Source organism: Rhamphochromis longiceps, linkage group LG17 (genome assembly GCF_057381845.1).
Source record: "Rhamphochromis longiceps isolate RC_006_pf linkage group LG17, R_longiceps_female_GT1.1, whole genome shotgun sequence".
Taxonomy (NCBI): Eukaryota; Metazoa; Chordata; class Actinopteri; order Cichliformes; family Cichlidae; genus Rhamphochromis; species Rhamphochromis longiceps.
The window spans coordinates 18,244,790-18,270,262 of record NC_140573.1 but is presented as its reverse complement, the minus strand read 5'-3'; the positions used below and the strand labels follow the sequence as shown (position 1 = coordinate 18,270,262).

At 43.2% G+C, this 25,473-nt stretch overlaps 2 protein-coding genes across 2 annotated transcripts; both read left to right on the top strand.

Moving 5' to 3' along the window:
- Positions 1 to 244: 244 nt before the first annotated feature.
- drd4-rs (dopamine receptor D4 related sequence) lies at positions 245 to 9,422 on the top strand. The gene is made up of 4 exons (XM_085387327.1): positions 245 to 508; positions 602 to 714; positions 2,485 to 3,173; positions 8,842 to 9,422. Exons 1-4 carry the CDS (start codon positions 269 to 271, stop codon positions 9,042 to 9,044), a joined length of 1,245 nt encoding a protein of 414 aa, XP_085243453.1. The 5' UTR covers positions 245 to 268; the 3' UTR covers positions 9,045 to 9,422.
- Positions 9,423 to 15,040: 5,618 nt separating this feature from the next.
- On the top strand, positions 15,041 to 25,455 carry cdhr5-rs (cadherin-related family member 5, related sequence). The gene is made up of 16 exons (XM_085386806.1): positions 15,041 to 15,312; positions 16,039 to 16,251; positions 17,129 to 17,217; positions 17,711 to 17,919; positions 17,998 to 18,054; positions 18,137 to 18,229; positions 18,358 to 18,444; positions 18,526 to 18,636; positions 18,838 to 19,002; positions 19,228 to 19,318; positions 19,393 to 19,499; positions 19,859 to 20,059; positions 20,135 to 20,257; positions 22,111 to 22,189; positions 23,971 to 24,164; positions 24,822 to 25,455. The coding sequence occupies exons 3-16, from the start codon at positions 17,145 to 17,147 to the stop codon at positions 25,176 to 25,178; spliced, it is 1,947 nt and encodes a 648-aa protein (XP_085242932.1). The 5' UTR covers positions 15,041 to 15,312; positions 16,039 to 16,251; positions 17,129 to 17,144; the 3' UTR covers positions 25,179 to 25,455.
- Positions 25,456 to 25,473: the final 18 nt, after the last annotated feature.

The window sequence follows — 25,473 nt, the reverse complement described above, 5'->3', positions numbered from 1 at the left end:
ACAATTAATGTAAAGAGGTTATTGTTTGTTGTTTACAGTTGCAGAAGAAAACAACAATGATGAACAAAGAGAAAGACCTGAAGCAAATAGGTGCTGACACTGAAACTCACCTGAAACCACGGACGGTACAGGAAGCAGCAAGGTAAGTCTGCCTTACTTTGAGTACTTGGTTTAAATGCTCAGATTACTTCGAAGAAGCAATAACACAGTAACTGTGTCATGTCCAGATGTTGAGCAAAGCCCTGCAGCTGTGCTTAGGGCCTCCATCATGGACAATGTGACACCTGGTGCCCTTCCAGGTGAGCCAGACTTGAAGGAATACAACTACCTGGCCTTGGTTCTCGGGGTGCCACTGATCCTGGTAATCATCCTGGGGAATGTGCTGGTGTGTCTGAGCGTGCTCACTGAGCGCTCTCTGAAAACCGCCACCAACTACTTCATCATCAGCCTGGCGGTGGCTGACCTGCTGCTGGCCGTGCTCGTGCTGCCGCTCTACGTCTATTCAGAGGTCAGTGTGATTGAGCCGCCTGGGCTCAGGTGTGCTCTGAGCTTAGGTGTGCTCCCAGTTTTACCTGAAGGCCCTCTCTCTGTTTGTGTGCAGTTCTTGGGGGGGATCTGGACATTGAGCACCTACATCTGTGATGCTCTGATGACCATGGACGTGATGCTGTGCACTGCCTCCATCCTAAACCTGTGTGCCATCAGCGTAGACAGGTGAGTCCAGCTGTGGATTCAGGTCAAAGTAACAGGATCATTAGCACATCTGCTGCAGGTGTAATTAAGATTTTGAACTGTCTGAGATGGAAATATTTCCTCATCACAGAGTCATGTGACCTGCTGTGTCCCTCAGTCAGTTTAATAGATTTTAATGAAGAGACACGTTAAATAAAAGTGTGCTCTTCTTCTCTTCTCACATTGTAACTTTATTTCAGTCATGTCGCTGTAGTCACACTGCTGACACCTCATTAATGAGATAACACGTGACTTCATCCTGATTTTTACAGACAGCAGCTGTTAATGAACCAACTGACACAAAGTGTTGAGAAAAAGAAATTCAGTGAGTCAAATATGCCAGAGATTACAGGCGCCAAACCTATTTTTACCAGTGGTGCTACAGTCTCTATTTAGAGCCTCTGAGCCGATAAGAGGCTGCGGTGACACCTCATACACACACACAATTTTGGATACAGCCTCATTCTGCCCACACCTGCAGTTTACCTGAGAGCTAATGAGGGGATCCAGTGTCCAGATTCTTAGTATAGAACATTTTCCAGAATTAATCAGAAAAAAGTACACACACACACACACACACACACACACACACACACACACACACACACACACACACACACACACACACACACACATAGTGGTTTGAAAGTGTTTGCCCCCTTCTTGAATTCCTACTTTTTGTATGATTGTCACACTTAAATGTTTCAGATCATCAAACCAATCTAAATATTAAACAAATATAATGCAGGTAAACACAACATGCAGTTTCTAAATGAAGGTATTTATTATTAAGGGGAAAATAAATCCCAACCTCCATGGCCCTGTGTGAAAAAATGATTGTCCCCTAATGCTAATACAAGGTTGGGCCACCCTTAGCAGCGACAACTGCAATGAATAACTGGCACTTTTACAGTGGAATTATTGCAATCCAGTCACAATGGAAAGGTTTCTAGCATGAACCACCTTTTTAAGGTCATGCCACAGCATCTGAGTTGGATTCAGGTCAAGGCTTTGACTAGGCCACTCCAAAGTCTACATTTTAGTTTTCCTTAAGCCATTCAGAGGTGGACTTGCTGTTGTGTTTTGCATTATTGTCCTGTTTCAGAACCCAAGTGCGTTTTAGCTTGAGGTCACAAACAAATGCCCAGACATTTTCCTTCAGGATGTTTTGGTAGAATTCATGGTTCCATTTAACACAACAAGTCTTCCAGGCCCTGAGGCAGCAAAACAGCCCACTACCAACACCATATTTTACTGTTAGTTTGATGTTCCTTTCCTGAAATGCTTCATTACCAGATGTAACAGGACACTCTTGTTCAAAAAGTTCTGCTTTTGTCTCCTCAGTCCACAGAATATTTTCCCAAAACACATCTTGGGGATCATCGAGATGTTTTCTGGCAAAACTGAGACAAGCCAGTATGTTCCTTTTGGTCAGCAGTGTTTTTTTCTTTGACCTCAGACCCATTTTGCCTAGTCAATACTTATGGTGGAGTTATGAACTCTGACCTTTACTGAGGCAAGTGAGGCCTGCAATTCTTTGGATGTTGTTCTGGTGTCTCTTATTACTTCTTGGATGAGTCGTTGCTGCTCTCTTGAGGTAATTCTGCCCCTGTAGAGTGCCTGTAGAGATGGATTTTGTTATATGTGGTCTGATTCTCCCTGTGATCAGTATAAAAACTAATCTCTTGGTTTAAGTCAGTCCAAATACTTGCCTATAAACCTAAAACCTCCTCTGTCTCTCTGCTATTGCAGGTACATCGCAGTGGTGGTCCCCCTGAAGTACAACAGGAACCAGTTCAGTGTTCGTCAGCTGGCTCTCATCACAGCGACCTGGGTGCTGTCACTGGGTGTGGCCAGTCCTGTCATCTTTGGTCTGAATCAGGTGCCGGATCGTGACCCGAGTGTGTGTAAATTAGAGGACGATCGCTTTGTGGTGTACTCGTCTGTTTGCTCCTTCTTTGTGCCTTGTCCTGTCATGCTCTTCCTCTATTACTGGATGTTTAGAGGCCTGCGGCGTTGGAGTGGGCGAAGCCGCTCCCAAGCAGGCCGGGCTGGTCGGCAAGTTTTCTCTTTACAGCTCAGCTCAGCTCTACGGCGAGCTAAAGCCACGACAGCTGGCAGTCAAGAAAAAGTGGTATATACAGCGCCCCCCGGGCTCAGCCCCACGTCTCCCTCCACCGTGTCTATGGCAACACCCTCAGTGACACCGGTAATGGAGGAACACCAGGATGGTATAGCAGTGGTGGCGGACAGTGACCCAATGACGACTCAAATGGACAGCCTGTCGGATGGTGACCCCACGGATAGGAGGGAGGGTGGCAGCCGTCGAGAGAATGGCCTGAAAGGCAGCGCTGCAAAAAAGAAGGGGAGGAGGCAGAGCAAGACCAGCAGGGTCAGCGGCCGTGAGCGCAAGGCAATGAAGGTCCTGCCCGTGGTTGTAGGTGAGTCTCATGTCCAGGTGTTAGTTCAACCAGGTCTTAGGTGGGACTAAATCTGAGACAGGAATCGCCTAGAACTATGGGGAGGACCAGCCTCAGAGTTCTTCCTTCTCATAGTTGTAGCTGATTCTCCAGTCCAACTGTGAGGCACCAGGACAAGGTAGTGACAGGTATAAGGTAGGACCAAGTCTGATATAGATCCAGATCTAAGGGAGGAACAGGTCTAAGGCAGGATCAGGTCAAAGGTAGTATCAGGTCTGAGGCAGGGCTAGATCTGAAGTAGCAGGTCTAAAGTAGGACCAGATCTTAAATAGTGGCAGGTCTAAGACACAAACAGGTAGAAAATAAGACCAGTTCTAAGCCAGTAGTAGGTCTGAGTAGTACCAGATCTGAAGTCGTACCTGGTTCTGAAAGAAAGAAAGGTTAGGAAAAAACAGCCTAAGATAGCTTTGGGTTTGGTGAAGAATAAAGGTGGTCACACCAAATACTGACTTTACAGTTTATGTACAAAAAAGTTGAACAAACTCTTTTTTTTCATTGTATACTGTATTCCCAGCTCTGAGGCAGATCCAAGTGTAAAGGAGGTCTACTTCTGAAGTGGGTGCAAATCTGATACAAATGGAGGTTTGAAGCAGCAACAGGTCTAACGTTTCCAGAGATATTTCTATAAAACTAAAGCTCTCAGAAGTGTAACTAGAACACATGGGGCCAGAACAGCTTTGAAGGTCTACATACATTCTTTTGACTCAGCTCTTACAGTGCATTCACACCAAACCTGTTTTACCTTACTTAACTCAAATAGTTTTTACTTTCTCTGTGTAAAAGCAAGATCTAAGGTTTGGACTTGCACTGTGTAAAAAACTTTATATTTGCTGTTAATGCACCATAAACATTCCCTCATTTGATGTTTTAGTGGAGAGTGCACATCTTCTTCATCAAACCATTAAATGAGCTCTGCTGTGCAGTGCCAAAAGAAGACCACCCAAGTCAGACAGAAACATCTGATCAGAGGATGGAGGTGATCAAACTGTGTATTGATCTGCAACATCCTTAACTTTGAAGGATCAGTCGACCCAAATAGAGCCAGTGCATCAGAAACCAGGTCTCATAAGTCAGGTTTACAGACAAGAATTCAATCTGTCAGAAACTTCCAACTATTATTAACAAGCAAATGAGCGCAGACACAGTTTCAAACATCATTATGTTCAAAGTTGTTGCATTAAGAAATGGACATTGAGATAAATGTGAACACAAAAGCTCATCAGCACGGCTTGTTGTTGTGTCTTTTCATCTAAACGAGAGCTGTCTCTGCTGGACGTCTCTGCACTAACCGTAATGTTTTGTTGAGTGAATCTCAGTAAAAATAGAAACCTCTTCTTGTATCTCTGTGGAAACTGCTTTAATTCACACCACAAAGTGTTTAACACTCACAGCTCATCCAAAACCATGAGGCTGAAGGTGGTGTGAAGGATTTAGTTAAAGAGAAAACATGCAATTAGAGCTTCAAAGGAACATCAAACAGATCAAGTGTTGAGTAAAAACAGAGGTAGGAGTCATTTTGGATAAACTGGTCTGCAGGAAGACTGGAGTCTCTGTGAATTTAAACTTCTTTCCCTAAAATGTAATTCACCAGGTTTATTCAAAATTCAAACTTAATAGTCATTGTTAATAGGGCTGGGCCATATTATACCGTTCACGGTAATACCGGTATAATGTTAGGCAACGATAGGAAAATGAAATATCGCGATAGAATGGGAGTAAAACGCGCATGCGCAGTGCCTTTGTTTTCATACGCACATGGCCGATTGTTGAGTGAAACTGATGAACCAGAATTGGTTTGTAAAAATGGTGCAACTTCCGTGATGTGGAACTGGTTTGGTGTTTGTCCGTCAGATACACAACAAAGCACTTTTTTTTGCAGAACATGCAAGCGGCCGTTGTTATTGTCATATTTGTCGGACTAAGATGCTCTTAAATCTGGGAGTAATCTGGGTCCTAAACTCCGTATGCTTCAGGTCAAACAACACTGCAGCATCACTTAAGAGTTAAAAACTGTCTAAATTCTTTCATCTTTAATAAAACGATCAGCATTGCTGCTTTACCAGGTGTAACTATAAAGTTTAACTTCCAGGCATCCATGAAAACAAAAGTTATTACATTTAACGGAGTTAGAAGTTAGCAGGAAGCTAGCGGAAGTTAGCTCGCTAGTTTCGCTAGTTACCTAAGCATGATATTGCATGTTCTGACTGAGAGATTTCTGAAAAAAATCAAACGTACACCTCTGCTATCACTTCCAACATAAATGAAGACAGGAAACTAAACAGCAGTGACGTTTGTAGGGTTACTGAAGTTGGGCTAGCTGGTATATAATGATGTGCTACGTGATCGCTAGCGACACAGCTATGTTAGCATAACATAAACAGTGAAGCTGGAGGACGAACACTAACACTTTTCCACTTATAAAAGTGAACGTGAAGGTTCTTCATGGTTAGAGACAAATGCAATCGCATGGCAGGATGCTGTAAACGGACCAAACTTCAGTCAGGAGAACAACTGAGATAATCCATCCACAATAGAGGTTAGTCATTAATATACTGCAACAACATGGGAATAGAGCAGCTGCCAGAGAATTCAACATTAAGGAATCAATGGTACAGAAATGGAGGAAGCAAGAAGAATGAGTTTAATAAAGTTTGATTTATCTGACTGCTTTGTTTCGCTTAATGTGCCTTATAATCCCGTGCACCTTATGGTCCAAAAAATACGTACTGCACACTGCAGTTTAATGTTGCAAATAGGGTTGCCAACCGTCCCTTAAAATACGGAATCGTCCCGTATTTCGAAACAAAAGTACACGTCCCGTATTGAGCTAATAAGGGACGCACTTTGTCCCGTAATACAGTGAGAATCAAAAGTAGTCTATAAATGTTTATGGAATTAACACTTTGTTTGAAAACATAATTCCCAGCCCCTCTCCTGCTTTGTGACCAATGAGTAGTGATGGGACGTTCTGTATCGAGGCTTCGGAGCGTGTGTCGAGTAATGGAGGGGGCGTTTCCGCGAAGCGCGTATCGAGGCTTGCTTCATTTATGGGAGGAGCTGAAAATGATGACGTCCGAAGCCTCGCTGCCCGGCTGTACCACGTGACTGGTTCATGAAGCGGTTCGAACTTTGCCGCAAATAATCATTTTCCATACTGCCAGCATAAATATACACAGTATACTGCCATCACTACACTATAGGTGTTTTACACACTCCTTTTGTTGTTGACATTTACAGGCTGTGTGCAAAATGCCACACTCTTCAAATTCATGCCAGCTATTATTTTTACGTCCAGTAGGTGTCCTGCTAGAGCAAATGAAGCTTCATGAAGCTTCGCGTTGGGGTGAACCAATTGGATGAAAAGCTTCAGTGCTTCATGGGGCTTCATCTGCCCATCACTACCAATGAGCTGACAGCACACTTATGACAATTCGAGTATGACAATTCAGATTACCGCTCATCTCATTGGTCGAGGAAAGGTCGCTTGCGGAGAAAATACCGGAAGACAACAGATGACCACAACAAGAAGCATGGCCAACAGGGGAACAAACGCCGACTCTGCGGTGCAAGTCTCGGATGACAGTACACCTAAAGCTGGGCAAACACTGTGCGATTTTTTTCAGTCACGTTATTCAGCTCCTGCTCAAACTGCACGATTGACTCGCAGGGGTTAGAAGTTCGTATGTCACAATGTACTCTCACACTATACCGCCCGATGCTCTGATGCGACCTGAGTGCTCACACTGTGCCTCCATAACATGAAGGTTATAACAGAAAATCTGTCGCTCGCTCTCTCTGTCTTTCACTCACACAGACACACCACTACCATCAACTTTGCTAAATTGCTAATGAAAAACATTGATCAGGCAGCTGTGATTGAGCAGCAGTGTAAATCCAACTATTTTCACGGTTGTTGTGGTCGTGATAATTTTGTGATGCCACATCGAAAAGGCTCGGATGAGCTTTCCAAAGTTCTACAAGTTGTGCCTCCGTCGCTTGTGTCCAGATCACACGCTGCACAGCTGTGCTGCTCCATCTTTTTCACCAACGTTTACGTTTGCGCGTGAGCAGTGTGAGCGCCTGTGGTGACACCCTCACGAGCGATTGATGATCGGGAGCTGGTCGTGAGGTGTTAATCACTTCTCGTTACCCCACGTATACTACACGACGCACGATGAAGGCCAAAATCGGTCCGATCACTCAAAAATCGGCTCAAAATGGGCCAAAAATCGCACAGTGTGAGCCCAGCATTAGAGCAGCAATGTTTGTTCCCCTCAGAGAAAGGGAAGAATGGGAAAAGGAAAACACCTGGCTGGAAAACGTTAATATGGGCATGTGCAGTGAATATCAGCGCTATGTGGCCAGAAGTGTGATAATATAACTTATTTTGTGTAATAAACAACTGCAAGGATAGATGATTACAACAAATAGATGACTAATACATAAAAGTAATACATAGATGAATAATGATGATGAGTTAAGATGCGTAATCATGGGAACAAGTGGGTTTACAAACAGGAGCAGCTGATTAGCATTAGAAAAGCTGAAATAATACCTCAACTGAAGCCAATTGTACTAAATGCACTAAATGTGCACTGTTACAAGAATATTTTTCTTTCTATTGTTTTCTATTATTTTAAGTTAAGCAGGACAGAGTGCTTTTAAAGAAAGATTTACTTATATTCTCAAAAGTTAAGCATGACAGGCTTCTGTTTAAGAAAGAGACCTGTTTTACTGTGTTAATGTTGTCATTTTGAGCTAAAAATAAATGGCTAAATGATCATTTGTTTCACATGTGTTCATATCACAAAGAATAGAATATGCATGTACTTAAATCAACTTCAAGTCAAATGGTTAAAAAAATAATTTCACACACAAAAAAAGAGCTAGAAAATTCACCACACTGGGAAGGGTGAAGACAACTGGGTCGCCCGGCCCTGGCCACGAGGTGTCCCTTATTTATTTTTCAGGGAGTTGGCAACCCTAGTTGCAAAGCACCTCTTTTTAACTTCAGTGGATATTATACATGGTTATGCTCAGGATATGTCAGCCCATTTCTACTGGAAATGCCTTTTGGTTAAACTTTCAGCAAGGAATTTGCATTTGCACTGTTACATTTTTATAAAGCTTTAATGTACATAAAAACCAGTATCTTGTTTAAGTGAAAATAAATGGAAGGTTGTCTTTTTGCGCTAGTAATGTTGTGGAGTTGTATTTTGTCTCGCATCAATTATATCGTCAGTTATATCGTTATCGCAAATTTTCAAATATATATCGTGATAAATATTTTTGGCCATATCGCCCTGCTCTAATTGTTAATCTCTGGCACACTTCCACAACAAGTCTTTGTCCTGTCTTCCTCTCCTCACTCCAACCGAACACGGCAGATGGCGGCCCCTCCCTAAGCCTGGTTCTGCTGGAGGTTCCTGCCAGTTAAAGGGAGTTTTTCCTTCCCACTGTCGCCAAAACACTCGCTCATAAGGAGTAATATGATTGTTGGGGTTTTCTTTGTTTTCATTGTATTATTGTAGAGTCTTTACCTTACAATATAAAGTGCCTTGAGGCAACTGTTGTTGTTATTTGGGCTATATAAACAAAACTGAACTGAAACTCTCTCTCTGTGTCTCAGGTGTGTTTCTGGCCTGCTGGACTCCGTTCTTTGTTGTCCATGTCACCAAAGTTTTGTGCCAGTCATGCAACATTGGTCCCACACTCATCTCCGTGGTAACTTGGCTTGGCTATGTGAACAGCGCTGTCAACCCGATTATCTACACGGCCTTCAATGCAGAGTTCAGGAACGTCTTTCACAAACTGCTCTGCTGTCAGACGTGAAAGCAGATCAACATCCAACAGGAAGAAGCCCCAGCGTGGAACTCAACTCGACTCAAACACTCTCAGACTTCTTAAGGTTTTAATGTGTGCGTGCTCTTATTTTCAAAGTTTGGAGATGTTACAGCCCAGAGGCATAAAACCTGCAAACATGTTTCTGATATCTGACTGTTTCCGTGTTTAAAGTTTGCAGCTCATAAGAATTTACTTTGACTGTTTGTACAGTGTTTTTGTGACTGAAGCAGAGAGCTTCATGTGGACCTGGATGTTTCCGTCAGTTTTGTGGTGAAGCTCGTTGAGGACAGATGGTGTTTGTAGTATTCTGATCTGTGGCATGAAGGTGATGAAATGTAGCTGAGCAAACTTCTGTGTCATTTGAACAAACACAATAAAGAGATTAAAGACTGTTTGATGGGAGCAGCTGATCTGTGGGGTAACAGCAGATACCCAGCAGGATGTGACTGCCCTGGGGGTGGGGGTCTTGGCCAGGTGAGTTTTATGTCACAGGTGGAGGTCTGGCAGCTCATTAAAAAGATGCAGAAGAAGAGTCAGGATGCAGCCCAGAGCCACTGATTCATCAGAGAAGCTCCAGTTTGTTCACCTGTTCTCGTGCTCGTCGCATCCAAGGCATCGCCTGTCTGCAGGCTGTCAGTGAAGCTGCTCATTCACCTTTTGTTTTAAAGTAATGACACCCCTCTGTGTGGGTGGAACTGCCTGCACCTGTCAGAGCACTCCTGCAGATATCTGAGTTTGTGTGTCTCTGAAGTAGCTTCATCACAGTCTGATGTGATGACCTCCTTCATCAGAGTGGGGAGACCCCTTAATGACCAGAGGTAACCATGGTGATGGGGAGCATCTCATCCACACATGTAATAAACATGGGTGTTCAGAAGTCCATCTGGAAATCAGAGGGCTTTATTCTGCTCAAATGACTAAGTTGTGGAGCTGACTTTGCTTCATCTGTGTGTTGATTTAGTTTTACTCAATAAAAACATGTAGAGTAAAACAGAGAGCTTTTCTATCTCAGCTTTGAGCTTCATCAAGACTCTGCAGACTCAGGGTGTCTGTGATGTAGCTGAAGCATGAACAGCACACAGACAGCAGCAGCTCTTCACTTCACAGACCAATTCCCAGGCCGTGTTTTATTAACTGTCCCGTACAAACACCCGGGCCTCGGCCACCCTCTGCAAAACAAACTGAGAGCTGAAACACACACTCATGCTCAGCAGTGATGAAAACACCATAAAAACATGAACAAATGCTGGAAATAAAAATGAGTGAAGGGCTGAAACACAGTATGCAAAAGTCTTGGGCCACCCCTCATTACTTTATAATCCAAGCAGCCAGATTTTTCTGTATTGTTAAAGTATTCTTGAGCAATAGCTCTGCAGCTTTCTAAAGGCTGCTTTTCACTGTTTTAGACCAGTCCTTGTATTGGAATGTTTTTTGTGTGTTAGAAGTTTGCGTGCCTGAACTTGCCACGGCACAGTGGCCCGTGGAAAAGGGATGGACTCGGTGTAACAAAAGAGTCTTTATTCACAACGCTTGGAAGCTAACAGAAAACTTAGACTATTATTAAGGAAATTAAACTAGACGTCTGAGGCAAGAGAAACTATGACCATAACAAAACTATGACTAGATAGCAGTGACGACTGGGTGCAGGGACTGGGCAGGGGAAACTTTGGCTGGCCAGGGCACTGAAACAGAGGAGAGAGCAGTCACGGGAATCCAACAGAGAGCTGTTAATCCGAGAATAATTACACTGGGCTGCCTTACGTGCTTGCAGGTGGAGGTTGCTTGGAGGGGGAAGACAGGAGACAAAGGTTCAGGTGAGTACTGTGTGAAATGCAGGGAGGCAGGCCAGAGAGACTGGCAGTTTGAAAGGGGAGACGTTACCGGCAGCTGCAAACCAGAATCCAGGAGAGCTTGTACGGAGGAGACTTGGTAGGTGGGTTCCAGATGCTGACGAGAAAACAGAGGAATAAGGTAAGTACACACGATGATACACCAAGGTACAGACGTGAGGCCGAGAACTGACTAAAGTTGGCAGATAATCTGGCGAAGACTAGTTGTGCGCAGGTCATAAATACTGCCGGTGTAATTGCCATCAGGTGAGGAAAAACAAAGACTCCACCCAGAGGGGAGGAACCGATGCAGTGGAAAACTACCCAGACCCTGACAGAACTCTGACCTCTGAATCAATCAAGCATGAAAAGGCTCCTAAATCAAGGATGAACCAGTGTTATGTCTGCATATAATAGACACCTGAGGAAAGAACCAGGTTTAAATTGTGTCTTTAGGCTCTTTATTACTAGCAGCATGTCACACAAACACAACAAGGTGATTCCACAAGAGCTGTTAGCTGACAACTTGGAATTGGTTTTCAGCATGGTGTGCAGTGTGTCCCTAAAAATAAGAGAGAAATATGTACAGAAGAAGTGTGAGGGCTAAACCTTTCTACAACAGATGAACAGGATCTGAAAGTCATTAAAAAAAATCCAGCAAAGACCTGACAGAGGAGCTGAGAGATGATCTGGACCTTCAGCTGATCATCTACTGTTCACTCAAGTCTCGCCAGAATTGTTCTCAGCTGTCAAGAGGCTGTTCTTAATGAAGGGAAACAGGGAGGAAAGACTGAGGCATGAAAATGACACTAGAAGTGGACTGAAAATTAGAGGAACAGCTCTCTGTGTGCTGACAGAGGCTTTCAGGCCTGATAGTATATGAAGAAGAAGCTGCTGAGCAGCAGCTGAAGGAGGAGAGACACATCAACATGTCCTGTCAGGACTGATTTACCAGATATACAACTGAACCTCCACCGAGGTACTGCGGACATGCATGTAATAACACCTGAACCCTGAGGCCTCTGGAGGTGACCTAAAATGTAGTCTAGTTTCTGAAACCGTGAATGTTTACCATAGTTAACATTGTTAACATGTTGGGTAAGTGGGACTCACTGTGATCAAAAATCAGCTTTTACTTAGGCTTTAAAAACTGGACCTTCAGGGGAACATGAACACAGCTGGCAGATCTTCCCAGACTTGTACTAATGACCTCAATGCTGGATCACCTCCATGATCAGTACACAGTGACCTCCCTGCAGCAGGATCGCTGTTTCAGCTTCCTCTCACTTATCTCATATCCAAATGATCATTCAGGAGGAACAGGAAGCTCTGGCCTTGGTCAGACGACCAGAAACAGATCTGAGATCCACATAAAGGTCAGAGCAGCAGAACAAAGACACAGCAGCTCAGCCGGACAAATTAACCTTTAAATAATGCTGAAGGCGGAAAGATGAGGATGAGAAAGACGAAGGTGCAGGATAATGGTGAAGGGTAGGGGTGCTCCAGGTTTTAAAACAGGTTTTAAATGTGGAGAAGAACAGCTGGACACACAGTGTTGATCACAGGATTCACACCTGAGTGTGTTCAGCAGGTCCTTTCCACTGTGAAAGCAATGAGTCACTGACATGAGTCAGGCCACAGAAGAAGAAGAAGAAGAAGAAGAGGAGCACCGTGTGTGGCGCTGACTCTCCCAGCATGGTTTGGTGTTTTGAGTGTTTGTAATCTGAGCTCATCGGTCAGGTTTCCCATCTGCAGACTGAAACAGTCAGAAATATCTGAAGCTTGCCGTTTGCTATCAGAATGAAACGTGATGGTTCAGGGCTGATCGGCGACTCTGTTCACTACTCTGCACAGAAAATGATGCTCGATGTCATCGATGAAGCTGTGAAATTACTCCCTGTTTGAGGAACCAAATGACACACGTTTTCTATCAACAGTATCTATGAACAGGCTGCAGGTATTACTACACTGAATGTAAACCAATGGCCTTCTGCTTCAGTCCCACTTACAAGACATGGTAATAGTGTAAGACATGGTCATAGTTTTCCTGGGGTAGAGACTATATGAATCTCTTAGGATTTCCACAACTTTGACAAAACACAATGAAAAGGCTTATTGAGTCCATTAATAATATTACAACCACAAAGTGCAACAATAAACACATTCTTTTAAAAAATGAATTAACATAAACACACTTGTCCTCCCATCTGCCTTTTTAACTGTATTTGTTAAACATAATAAATTGGTTTGTTTTTAACTGTTTTAATACTTGTTATGGCACTAAACAATTTACATGATATGTTTTTTTTTAATCAACTGACAATGTGACACCTCTTTTATTATTTTTTCACCTCCTTTACAAAAATAATTTAAACTTACTGTTTTAATGCAATCTACAAACTATATAAAGTGCAATGCTCCTTTTAATGGGGGGCTCTCTTACTGAGTTGAACCTAGGCAGTCACCATTAATGATAAAGTAACTTCATTAACTAATAGCCGGCATTAAAGTACAAAAATGTTTTCATAGCCAGAAAAATACCACATAGTATGAAAACTGTTGAGCTCAGCAGTAGTTCAGCAGTTTCTTGTTTGGTTTAGGTTAACTTACACACACACACACACACACACACACACACACACACACACACACACACACACACACACACACTATTCTACATTAAGCCAAGCCTGCTAGCATTAGCATCAAGTAAGCTACAGCCAAAAATCACAATTCATACACAATTCTCATAACAAAGCACTTCTTTTACTAAGTTTTCCACTTAGTAAGCTTAGTAAGTAATCTCTCTAGTCTTCAATAATGTTAATGCATATTTACTAACCCGTGGTAAAGAACAGAAACAGCACACACACATTGAGCGGTGTTAGCTTCACAATACAAAGAGTTATTTTTCTGCTTCACACACTTACCACCTGTATGATAAACGCCCTCTAGTGTCTGGATGTGGAATAGCATGTTAATGCCCGAAACTGCCACAAAAGTGCTTGACTGACAGGTTAACAAAACAAACATTAATTTCGAAAAAAAATCTTCACAGGTGATTGTTTTTCTCTTTATCTTTTAAAGTATCATATTTTAACAGATTACTGTTTGCACAGAGAACCGATTAGGCTTCTTTTGTGTGCAGGTGCAGGTCAGGAATCAGTTTATCCATACACTCAGTGAAACTACACTCATCCCCACGGTTACAGCCTTAAAGCTTTCTTTTAGCGTGATTAGTGATCAAACATCTGACACGCACATGGATGTGTATGTGTTTGTAACTATGTTTGGATCAGAGGTCACTGACTCTGATTGGTTCCTCCAGCTGTTCTCTGACCGCCCAAAAAGGAGGAGGTGAGGATGAGGGTGGACCTCAGAGTCCTGATCCAGGTTCCCCGATAAAACTGCTGTCATTTGATTAATGAGAGCATGCTCGCCTCCATTCAAAGAGCATGCTCAGTAGCGACTGTTTCATTAAGTCCATTAAGAGTATCCCCACACCTGAGCTAGCCGACTTCATTCCTGCCAAAATAAAGGGCTTGAATGCAAGAATCACAGCTGTTTTAGACTTTCCAGATGTGGAAGCGAATGGATCAAACACGGCACCAGACGAAAAGGAAGAAAAATTGCCTCCTTTTCAGGCTTTCAACACTACCAGAACCTGGACAGATATGACGAACAGGAAACTGAATGTTCATGAACGTCAGTGAGGAAAACTGTACACGTGACAGCAGCCACAACCAATGAGACAAAAGAACTTCTGACATGTGACAAGGTGGTAACTCAACCCAAGATTAGAATCCTTGCAGATGGCAGTGACAGTTACTCATAGTCATGTGACATGTTCAGTCCTGTGACCTGTGAAACAGGACGTGTTCATTTATGGCTCTGTGTTTGTCTGTGTGCCCACCCCACTCAGAGCCTCCTGTAACACCACATTAATTAAACATTTTCTTCTTCTACAAACAAAACTTAACAATAAAGGAGTCAGCTGAGAGCTTATTGGCTCTCTGACAGGAAATACTGACTAAAACAGCGTCTCCAAGGATGTGGATGTTTTACTTCTGTGTGTTTGAAATAAGCTCTGAAAGCAGCAGCAGGTGGAACCAACAGGATCCTGCTGCTTCAAAGTCCTGCAGCATGTTGGCCTACTTATCCTGCTCATTAATGCCGGGTAAGCCTCTAATGCTCTCTCTCTCTCTCACACACACACACACACACACACACACACACACACACACACACACACACACACACACACACACACACACACACAGTGACAAGGCGCTCTGTTCTCTGGGGACAAAGCAGAACAACAGATCAAGGCTGAAACACAGAAACATGAATGTGTGATGACATGAGGATGAAATCAGCAGCAAGGTCAAGAGACATCGGCCGACTGTAGGCCAGCAGAAGAGAGCGAGGTGAGTCTGTGTGAGGATGAAGAGTTGGTAAGAGGAAAAAGTGAAGTGGCAGGTGAAGGGTTAACACAGGCCAACACGCAGCGATCTGAACCAACGGCTGTAAAAACTCTGGTCGTGTGTGTCTGTCGCTGTGTTGTTTTACTCCTTGTGATTTGTGTCATTTTATTCCTCTGTTCTCTTACACTTTCGATCAGGGATGTTAAACTCTTTCACATCCTGGGCCTCGTACGGGGGGGGGGGGGGGGGGGGTCAGACCGGTGAAACTGGCCTTCCTGTCAGCGTAAAGATGTTTAACTGCACATTTAATCCCTGAGTCATCTGAATATAAGATAAAGAAGTACAACTCCGGTGGCACATTTCAGTTTCTCTAAATGACAAAGAAATGTTGCTCCAGGTTTCGATAGCACTGCCCTGTAACAGGAAGTTTTTTTTCATTTACAGAAAATGTTTGTTCTTTCTTTTCTTTTAAGCTGGGAACCCATCATGATAAAAAAAAAAAAAAGACATTTCTATAGCAGATTGCAAAAAGACAGGAACTTTTCTGTCACTTTATCTGTTACTTAATTACTGTGGTGTACTATGATTGTGCGTGTGTGAGTGTGCGTGAGTGTGTGCATGTATGGCGAACATTAAACACTTTGTTCCATCAAGTTTGATCAAGCTTTTTCAGCCTGTGATGGGACCTTGAATCAAACTGAGGTGTGAGGTTTATGTTTGAGCACACAGGGACTGAAGAGAAGGAAGCTGAGCTCGTGGTTGAGGAGACCAATGCAGGAAACTGTTCACCAGCAGGAAACCTTCGAGGAGGACGTTTCAATCATAGGCCTTCATCATCAGTCTGTTTTTTATGAGACTCTACACATCCTCGAGGCTGCAGGAGCATCCCTGATGTAGATGGAGAGAACACAGCAGAGCCTTTCAAAATAAAACCTGGATAAGGTGCAGTGATGATTTTCAGCTGAACACGTATAAAGTCGTGATGACCTGATAAAGACATATGAGCAGCGGTGTCAGCCTCTGATCCTCCTCTCGCTGATCCGAATTTTAAAAAAAATACCACAGCTTGAGTTTCATCCAGTTTTGACTCCACAGCTGCAGCTGAAGGTCATAAAAAATATGATCATGTGACATTTTAGTGGACCGCGGCAGAGCTCAGGGCTCATATTTTCAGTTTGGTCACGTCTTGTTTGTTCACCGCTCTGAGGTCAGCTCTGTTTGACCACTGCAGAGTTCCACCTCAGGACCTTTTTGTCACATGTGAACACAGCAGACTACACTGTGACCTCTGAGTTCGTATTTCCAGCTCATAGATAAAATCTGCTCAGATGTTACGTTCACACAGTGATTATGAAACAAGTGAAATGAATCTGAGAACTCACACAAACAGGCTAACAAATCACCTCAACGGAGCTGAGCCAGATGTTTTATACTATAAGGTGATGAACAACAATATTAGAGAGAAATCCACAGCAGTTAGACGATGGTGTAGAGACTAAGGTCATTTCATCTCAGTCATAACTTCATATATCAAATATATTTCAAGATATATAGTTTTTTTTTTTACATATTCCACTGAGCCACACTTGTTGCCTGACAGCAAGAAGTTCCTAAGTTCAATTTGACCAACTGGGGCCTTTCTGTGTGGAGTTTGCATGTACTCTGACTTCCTCCCACAGTCCCCTGGGTGTACCCTCAGACAGCTGGGATAGGCTCTAGCCCTCCCTACCTGAGAAACTTGGCTGGTTGTGTTGATTGTTGGTTGGTTGACTTTGTTGATGCTCTTTACCTATACTGCTCACTGACTTTGTGTTACCAGGTGGAGGAGGTCAAAGATGAAGATGTTGAGGTCCTGCAGGCTGCTGCTGTGGCAGGTGGCTCTCAGACTTTCTTATAATGTTGTTATAGGTAAGACAATTCAAAAACGGCTTTTCTCTGATATCAGGCACTTTGCCGTCGTCAGTGCCTTTTTGTCCACGGTGGTGCAGCGGTTACTAAGAAGGTTCCCGGTTTGAATCTCAATGTTGGATTAGGGTTTTTTGAGCATGATCTATGCCTGTGTGGGCTCTGTCGGATATCCTGGCTTCCTTCCAAGTCCTAAGACGTGCTCGATTGGGTAACTGGCAACTGTAAAATAATGGGAATGTGAGGTAAATACGGTGCAGCATGATTTGGTTAAATGTGGCTAGTAATCTAAGGTTGGTTTAAGGTGATGTGATAAAAAGATCCTGAAGTCCTAATCAGGACTAAAAAAGTAACTCTCTACTTTCAGACACTCCTGAGAAGTTTGTCTTTAAATATGTCTTTAGATAACAACAGAACCGGATCAATGAAACCATAATCAGTTATTGATCGTCCTCACTGCCACGGACACATCAGATATCCTCTGCTTCATCCTCAGCGAGCCTATGTCGGGAGGGCTCCGACATCTTCACCTCAGTCAGAGAGAATAGTCCAACAGGTGAATTCATCTCCAGCATCAACATCACTGCAGGTCCACGAGCTAACACCATCCGCCTGTGTCTGTCGGGACGCAACGCCAACTGGTTCTACTTAGAGGGCCGGACCATCAGACTCAACTCCTCAGTGTTCAGAGTCCTCGACCGAGAGGTACACCTGAACACCTCTCACCTGCAGCAGAAATACATCTTAAAATGTCTCACCTCATGCTGGATCTCTGTCTGACAGGTGGAGGGATCAGTGCTCATTGCAGAGCTAATTTGCTATGAAAATGACATCATACAGGTAAGTCATCTGAGGTCCTGTGCTGAGCGGTAAATACATTTGATGACTCAGAGTCGCTCAGGTGAGTCTGCACCTGTTTCAGGGTAACTACAGGATTTTGGTGGAGATTCTGAATGAAAATGACAACAAACCAAACTTCCTGTTGGAGACAATTCAGCCGTTCACCATCAGTGAGGTACAACCAGAAAAATTACCTTCATCTTAACCAGCCAATGAGCATCCATCACATGTACATCGTTTTAACAGGTGCCTCAGGTGTTTCCTCACCTGTGTAAACAGGATTTTTCATTGTTTTGTGTGTAGCTGACAGCAGTGAACTCGGTGGTTTTCACTGTGAAGGCTGTTGATGCAGATGGGGACATGATCAGCTACATCATCGACCCGTCATCAGTAAGAATAACGCCCACCAATTGCTGCTTGACCACGAGCTGCAGCTCTTTATTATCTCACCTGTCATCTGTCTGCCTGCAGCAAGATGCCGAGTTCTTCAGGATCGACCTGCCCAATACTGGAAAGGTAGTTCTGAACAAACCTCTGGACTATGAGACGAGAACTCACCTGCAGCTCATCATGTGGGCCCAGGTAACATTTAGACAGGTGATACATCCAGGTAATCAGGGTGAGGTCAGAGGTTTTATTTTACTGCGAAGTCATCACAGGACATTACACTCTAACCAGCAGGAATGCAAGACTATTCAACAAAAAAAACAAACCCTGTGATATCTGATCGTCAAATTATCACAGAAAAGTGAAAATAATGTCACACCTCTACATACCTGACAGGAATCAAACACTGTGGACAAGTTCAACACATCTGCTGTTCTCAACATCAACATCGAGGATGGTGATGACCAGTATCCTCACTTCTTGCCCTGCACACCTGTGTCTCCAGGTGTGCCTGTCTGCATGAATCCCACCTACACAACCAACATCACACAGAAACACCAGGTAAATACCCGAGGAACCAGGTGGATGCAATTATTTACAAACTGGCTTCTGAAAACATTACCAGACCATAAAATGTCAATAAAAACAGCCCAATGTTTCTGGAGATGTTTTTCAGTATCACAATATTTTCAAGTCATTTAGATTTTAGCGTCCCAGCATTTAGGGAACAAGTTTTATACCTGTCCACATACCTGCAGGTATTTATTTATTTATTTTTTGTTTCAGGACGTGGGTCTGGACTTTTCTCCTGGCCCAATCACAGCAGAGGATGGAGACAAAGGGATCAATGCTCCTCTCACCTACACCATCCTCTCAGGTCAGACTCACTCACACTCACCATTAGACTCATGTACAAACATGTGTGTACAGGTGTGTTTGCTTCACCCACAGGTGATGATCAGGGCAGGTTCACGATCAACAACACAACAGGTGAGATCAGGTTAACCAGAGCAGCAGATGATCAACGACTGACAACAAACTACATGCTCACAATCATGGTAACGACATACCTTCCTGTTTTCTGCTTCATTCACAGCAATTGGCCACAGTATGTCTTTTATACTGTCTTCCTTCTCTCACCCCTACCTGTCACTGCTGATGGCTGCCCCTCCCTGAGCCGGGTTCTGCCGGAGGTTTCTTCCTGTTAAAAGGAAGTTTTTCCGTCCCACTGTTGCCAAACTCATAGCACTTATCATATGATTGTTGGGTTTTTCTCTCTATGCATTAGTGTAGGGTCTACCTTACAATATAAAGTGCCTTGAGGTGACTGATATTGTGATTTGGGGCTGTATTAATAAAATTGAATTGAATTGAATTGAAAACTGTGAGACATCTACTTTCCCTCTCACCTGTACAGGTATGCCAGGTGGATGACAGGTTGAAGTACAGTGTGGCGTCAGTTCTGGTCAGAGTTCTCTATGAGAACGCATTTCCTCCGGCCTTCAACAGAACCACTTACAAAGGTTTCATCATCCAGAGCTCTAGCCCTGCCTCCATCGTCTCCACCTATGGGAACCAGGTGTTGCAGGTCCAGGTGTCAGACCGTGACTTCCCTGATGTAAGAACACATGCTACACTACCTGTGTTACTTACATCATCATATCAGTGAGTCATCTCTACTGTCAAATCACAGGGCAGGAACCCAAATATCCACTATTTGCTCCATCCTCCATCCGAATTGTATCAAGTCACAAAGGAGGGGGTTCTGATCGCCAAGACAAACCAACTACGCGCCTTTGACAGACAAATCCTACAGGTGAGTTAGACATAGATCAAACCAACTCACCTGTTAAACACCACCAGTATACTGTCACCACCAGTATCACGATTAGCTGCCGCTGCTAGCACCAACTCAATGTCTCATTGAGAGAGTGGATCCATGGTCTTATAGGTGGAATTTTTCCACCTTAAAATAATATCAGAAGTCTGAATAAGCAATAATGAGGGGTAGAGGCTTGATGGGCCTGACCTTCACCTGTAAGATGGGAATCAGGTGATTTTCAGTTTGTTAACTTTAATCCCAGGTTGGTTGGATGTGGTTTGAATTAGCTGAACCTGAAATTATTTTAAAGGGTGGATCTATCCTGGATGGTTTCTCTGTGTGTATCAGTGTCTGCAGGAGGTCAGTGACCATTACCAGGTCCAGTTTCCTTCACCTCCAATAAAATGATCAGTGTGCTTGGTAGAATAATGTTTAACATCAGGAAATTAGATAGTTTATATCTCACGATGATACATCATGTTCCGATTGAAATAAAACAGCTGTGCCTCAAATATGGAGTAAGCAAGAAACTAACAGCCATGTTTGGAACATCAGTGAAAGTGTAGCTGATGGTTAACTGCAGAGAGGTAGTTACGCTAATATAAACTTATGAGCACAGAAAGATGGAGGAACATCTGCTATCTGCTAAAGTGATATCAGTAAAGTTCATGTTGAGAGACAAACGGCACCATATGACAGGAAGAAGATGCTGAAAATAGACCAAGGTCAGCCCAGAGGTCTGAGGTGATCCTCAGTAACTCTTACTGCTACCTGGTTTAGATTACTCTGAAAAAGTTCTGGACCTCAGCTTCAGATCCACATTGATTCTTCTCTGGGACGTTCAATTTTTGGTGTCCAGCACCCAGTGAGCGGACAGAGTGCAGTTGCACCACAAGTTTTTAAAAACTTAAAGACATGCTTCACAGAATAAAAGGCTGAAGAGGCTGAGAATAAATACTTTTATCCAATGAAACTAGAAACAGAGGCCTGGAGCACATTAACTTGTTAAAACTGGGTTTTAGAACTTTTAGGTCATATTACAATAACTCTTGAACATTTGGCGGTATCGAAAAATTCCAATAGGTCCAAAAAGCATTAACTCTGTGCTTTTTCACTGATATTAGAGTCATTATTGGAACCCCAGGCAGGGCGCCACATCCAAATCTTGGCAAATAAAACTGAAAACAACACAGCAAACAGCAAAAACGTCTCTGTGGAGCTGCTGTGACACCATGCTTAGCAGATTACAGTAATGACCCTAATATCAGTGAAAAGCACAGACTCACTGCTTTCAGGAACCATTGGAATTCTTTCAACTGAGCAAATGGTTTGGGGGTTACGGGAGTTGCAGATGTTTAAAAAAAGGGTGCAAAACCCCTGTCTGATGGCAGTGACAGGTGGTTAAAAAGCAGAGCCTCAACCGATGAGGAGACAATAGGAAGACAGCAAAGTAGTTTTTTTTCACTGCAGTACAATTTTTCAGTTTTAGTGTGATTCTACAGAAACAAACTAAGCTGAAGAAAGAAAAGTCCCCCTGTAGTCAAAGAATGCTAAAAATAAATCTGTTTGGATTTGTAAGAAAACATCTCTGTGAAATAACAAGGCCTCGGGCTGCAGTGAGACATCTTTCAGGTGGAAGTGATCCAAACACCAGAATCAGCAGGAGGAGAGACTGAAGATCAGGACTAAAAGCTTCACAGTGTGAATCCCCTTCAGCTCTTTGAACACTTTAATGTTGGTCTAGAAAAATCAAACAAACACAACAGTTTTTAATCATTACTTTGGATGATTTTTGGTTTTAACCTTAAGGCTGACCCGTGAACAATGCTCTAATGTCCGCTCTGCAGGTCATCGCCAGAGATGAAGAGTCGGGAGAAGAAGTGTCAGCTTCAGTGGACATCGAAGTCCTGCAGAGAGGCCAAGCAGGTGAGCATGAAACCTGAGAACATGCGTTAATATGAACATACAAACACACATATTACAAACATGAAGCTGTGACATTACACAAGGTGTTATTTGACACTATTACTGATATTGTTACTCCTGCTCCACCTGCTGCCATTATTCCTTCTAATGAAGACTGTGAAACATTTCTTTCTTTCTAGAAAAAATAAGTAATGTAAGGAAAAAATTGTCCCCACCAGCATCTGCATTGTCAGTTCCTACGCCATCTCGGCCTGTCATTTTAGAAAGCTTTTTACCCGTCTCACTATCAGAGCTGGTAAAAATAGTTAATGCAATGAAAGCATCCTCCTGTTCACTCGACATTTTACCCGCATCGTATTTCAAAAATGTCTTCCACTCTATTGGTCCCTGTGTGCTCACCATAGTTAACACCTCACTGGGGTCTGGTAAAGTCCATGCTTATTTTAAAACTGCTGCTATACACCCCCTGTTAAAAAAACCCACGCTGGACCCATCTCTCACTAGCAATTACAGACCAATCTCAAAAATACTGTTAATTGCTCAGATATTAGAGAAGGTTGTGGCTAAGCAGCGGTCTCTAAGTACAGGTCATCTTCCACGTCCCTGTCCTATGGTGTGCCACAACATTCTGTGCTGGGGCCCTTATTGTTTTTAATATATCTACTTCCTCTCCGGCATATTTTGAGCCCCTTTGAGGACATTCGCTACCACTGCTATGCAGATGACATCCAGCTATATATTTCTTTTAAACCAGAAGATGTTTCTAAGCTGCAGATTCTAAATGTGTGCTTAGAATCCATCAAAGGTTGGATGGCTGACAACTTCCTCCAACTTAATGAAGAAAAGACCGAAGTCCTTGTATGTGCTCCAGACAGACATGTACCTAACATAATGAATGCTCTTGGTCCTCTTTCAACATTTGTGAAATCGTCTATCAGGAACCTAGGGGTAACCTTTGATTCTGCTCTTACCCTGGATGTTCACGTCAAATCTCTGGTTCAGTCCTGCTTCTATCATTTAAGAAGCATTTCTAAATTGAGCCCTTTAGTATCTCATACTGAACTGGAGATTGTTATTCATGCATTCATTTCACCATGACTGAACTACTGTAATTCACTGTTTACATGTCTAAACAAAAACTGCAGTCTGCAGATTGTCCAAAATGCTGCAGCAAGGCTTCTGACAAAAACATCTAAGTACTCTCATGTAACACCGTTGCTTATACAGCTGCACTGGCTCCCCGTTGAATTCAGAGTCCATTTTAAGATACTGGTTCTGACATTTAAAGCTCTTCAAGGATAAGCACCAGCCTACATCATTGAACTTTTACAGCCCTATGTCCCTAGTAGGTCCCTGAGGTCTTGTGATCAGGGCCTACTTGTTATTCAGCATACAAGGCTGAAAACCAAGGGAGACAGAGCTTTTGCCACTGTGGCCGCCAGACTGTGGAACGCTCTTCCTCAGAACTTAAGATCTGCGGACTCACTTTTAAAAAACAACTAAAAACACATCTTTTTAGAATTGCATTTTGTTAACTTTTGTCTGTTTTTGTCTTATACCTTGTGAAGCACTTTGTGATCTTTTATTTAGAAATGTGCTATATAAATAAAATTTTACTTACTTACTTACAAGAGGGGACTGAATGCGAGCGGTCAAAGGTAACTGATCACTAATTCTTTGATGAGTAGGAAGGACATTGATCTGTTTCCTTTATTAGATAAACACACACACACATTCACAGCTCCCATGATGCTTTTACTGAAATAACTTCTGTGTTTCAGTGCCAAGTGGTGCGTTCAAGGAGCAACAGTTGTTTGGAGACGTGGACAGCACGCTGGCAGGAGGAATCGCTGTGCTTATCCTCATCGTGCTGCTCTCTGCGATTCTGTTTCTGCTACTTTGGACCGTCCATAGGAGACGCGTGCAGAACCCTGAGGATCGCCCCGCCATCGCCTTCGGAAAACATCCCAATGTGGTACGAAGTAAAACCTTTAACACACCTGAGGGGGTGTTTGAATTTCACACACCAGCCGGACAGAGAGCATGAGGGTCTAATGTGATGTAATTCATCATCCACCCATCCACCTTTCATGGAGTTGGTGTTGAAGCCTATGACAGCTGCCTCTTTGACCCGTTTTATTAAACCACAGGTTAGAAATCTTTGAATAGTCTTTTGTTTGAAATTTCATGAGGAAATAAATGCTGTGTTCATTCTGCTGAACCGCCTGAAACATGAAGCTATGAGTCAGACTGAGATGTTAAACTGTTGTCTAGAGCGTTTCTGCAGCATCACATATTCAGACTGCTGTTTCTGAGGTTTGTTCCGCTCACAGGTTCAGATGATAAAATCTGTTGTGTCTCAGATATTAAACTGAGTCATGTGTGTCATCTCTCTGCAGAGGTTACTGTGGTTTCACATGGTGAGTTATTCTGAATGTGATGTCGCTTCCTGTGGTTTCAGTACTCGTGTCATGTGGTGAACAGTAGATCCTGAAGTCCTCAAACACAGCTTTCATTGATGTCATGATTTTACTATTTAACACATTGGTTCCTCTTTAGCTCCTGTTTATAGCAGGACTTTATGCGCAGTCTGACTCAGGTGAGAGACTGACCTGTGCTGTGTGATTCTCAGGTGAGCAGCCCACCTGTCTTCGTGGACGAGTCGTCACACGGCAGCAGAGCTTTTACTCGTCAGTCTGGCAGTTTTCATGGCAGACAAGGAGTTTACACCAGGAGGCCATCTCTGCTTCCTCCTCCATCATCATCACAGCTCAGCGAGCCTGGAGAGAGCAGGACCAGACCCCCTCTTCCTCCTCCATCATCATCATCATCATCACACCTGTTTACTGTTGCAGAGAAACATGAAGGTGGAGCTCACACCTGGGAGGATCTGAGGTTGCCAGTTGAGCCCGCAAGTATTCATGGTGAAGACATACCAGCAGTCAACACTGGGATGCCTCAGAGAGACGAAAACATGAAGACTGATTGATCAGAGGAGATGCCACTGGTGTCCAAACCCTACCAATCAGAAACCAGAAAGAAACGAGTCACATATTCAGCCAATTAAAGAGCAGGAATCCAAACTGTACTTTAGTCATACTCGTGATTCACTTTTTTTTCTTCTGGCGGCCTTATTGGGGGTTTTTTGTGGAGAAAAAAAGTTCAAAAATAAAAACAAACTTTTAATGATGTCAGTCTTTTTATTGTTTCCAGAAGATTAATTAATTTTGTTCTGATAATCAGATCTCGACTTTAATAAATCAGGATTTTACAGACACATTTGT

What these genes read in the sequence shown, in the direction of transcription:
- drd4-rs (XM_085387327.1), top strand. Translation starts at nt 269, where the DNA reads ATGGACAATGTGACACCTGGTGCCCTTCCAGGTGAGCCAGACTTGAAG. An exon ending in TGTGCCATCAGCGTAGACAG is followed by an intron (nt 715 to 2,484) that starts GTGAGTCCAGCT and finishes CTGCTATTGCAG; the next exon opens with GTACATCGCAGTGGTGGTCC. An exon ending in GGTCCTGCCCGTGGTTGTAG is followed by an intron (nt 3,174 to 8,841) that starts GTGAGTCTCATG and finishes TCTGTGTCTCAG; the next exon opens with GTGTGTTTCTGGCCTGCTGG.
- cdhr5-rs (XM_085386806.1), top strand. Translation starts at nt 17,145, where the DNA reads ATGAAGATGTTGAGGTCCTGCAGGCTGCTGCTGTGGCAGGTGGCTCTC. An exon ending in CAGACCGTGACTTCCCTGAT is followed by an intron (nt 20,060 to 20,134) that starts GTAAGAACACAT and finishes GTCAAATCACAG; the next exon opens with GGCAGGAACCCAAATATCCA. An exon ending in CCTGCAGAGAGGCCAAGCAG is followed by an intron (nt 22,190 to 23,970) that starts GTGAGCATGAAA and finishes TCTGTGTTTCAG; the next exon opens with TGCCAAGTGGTGCGTTCAAG.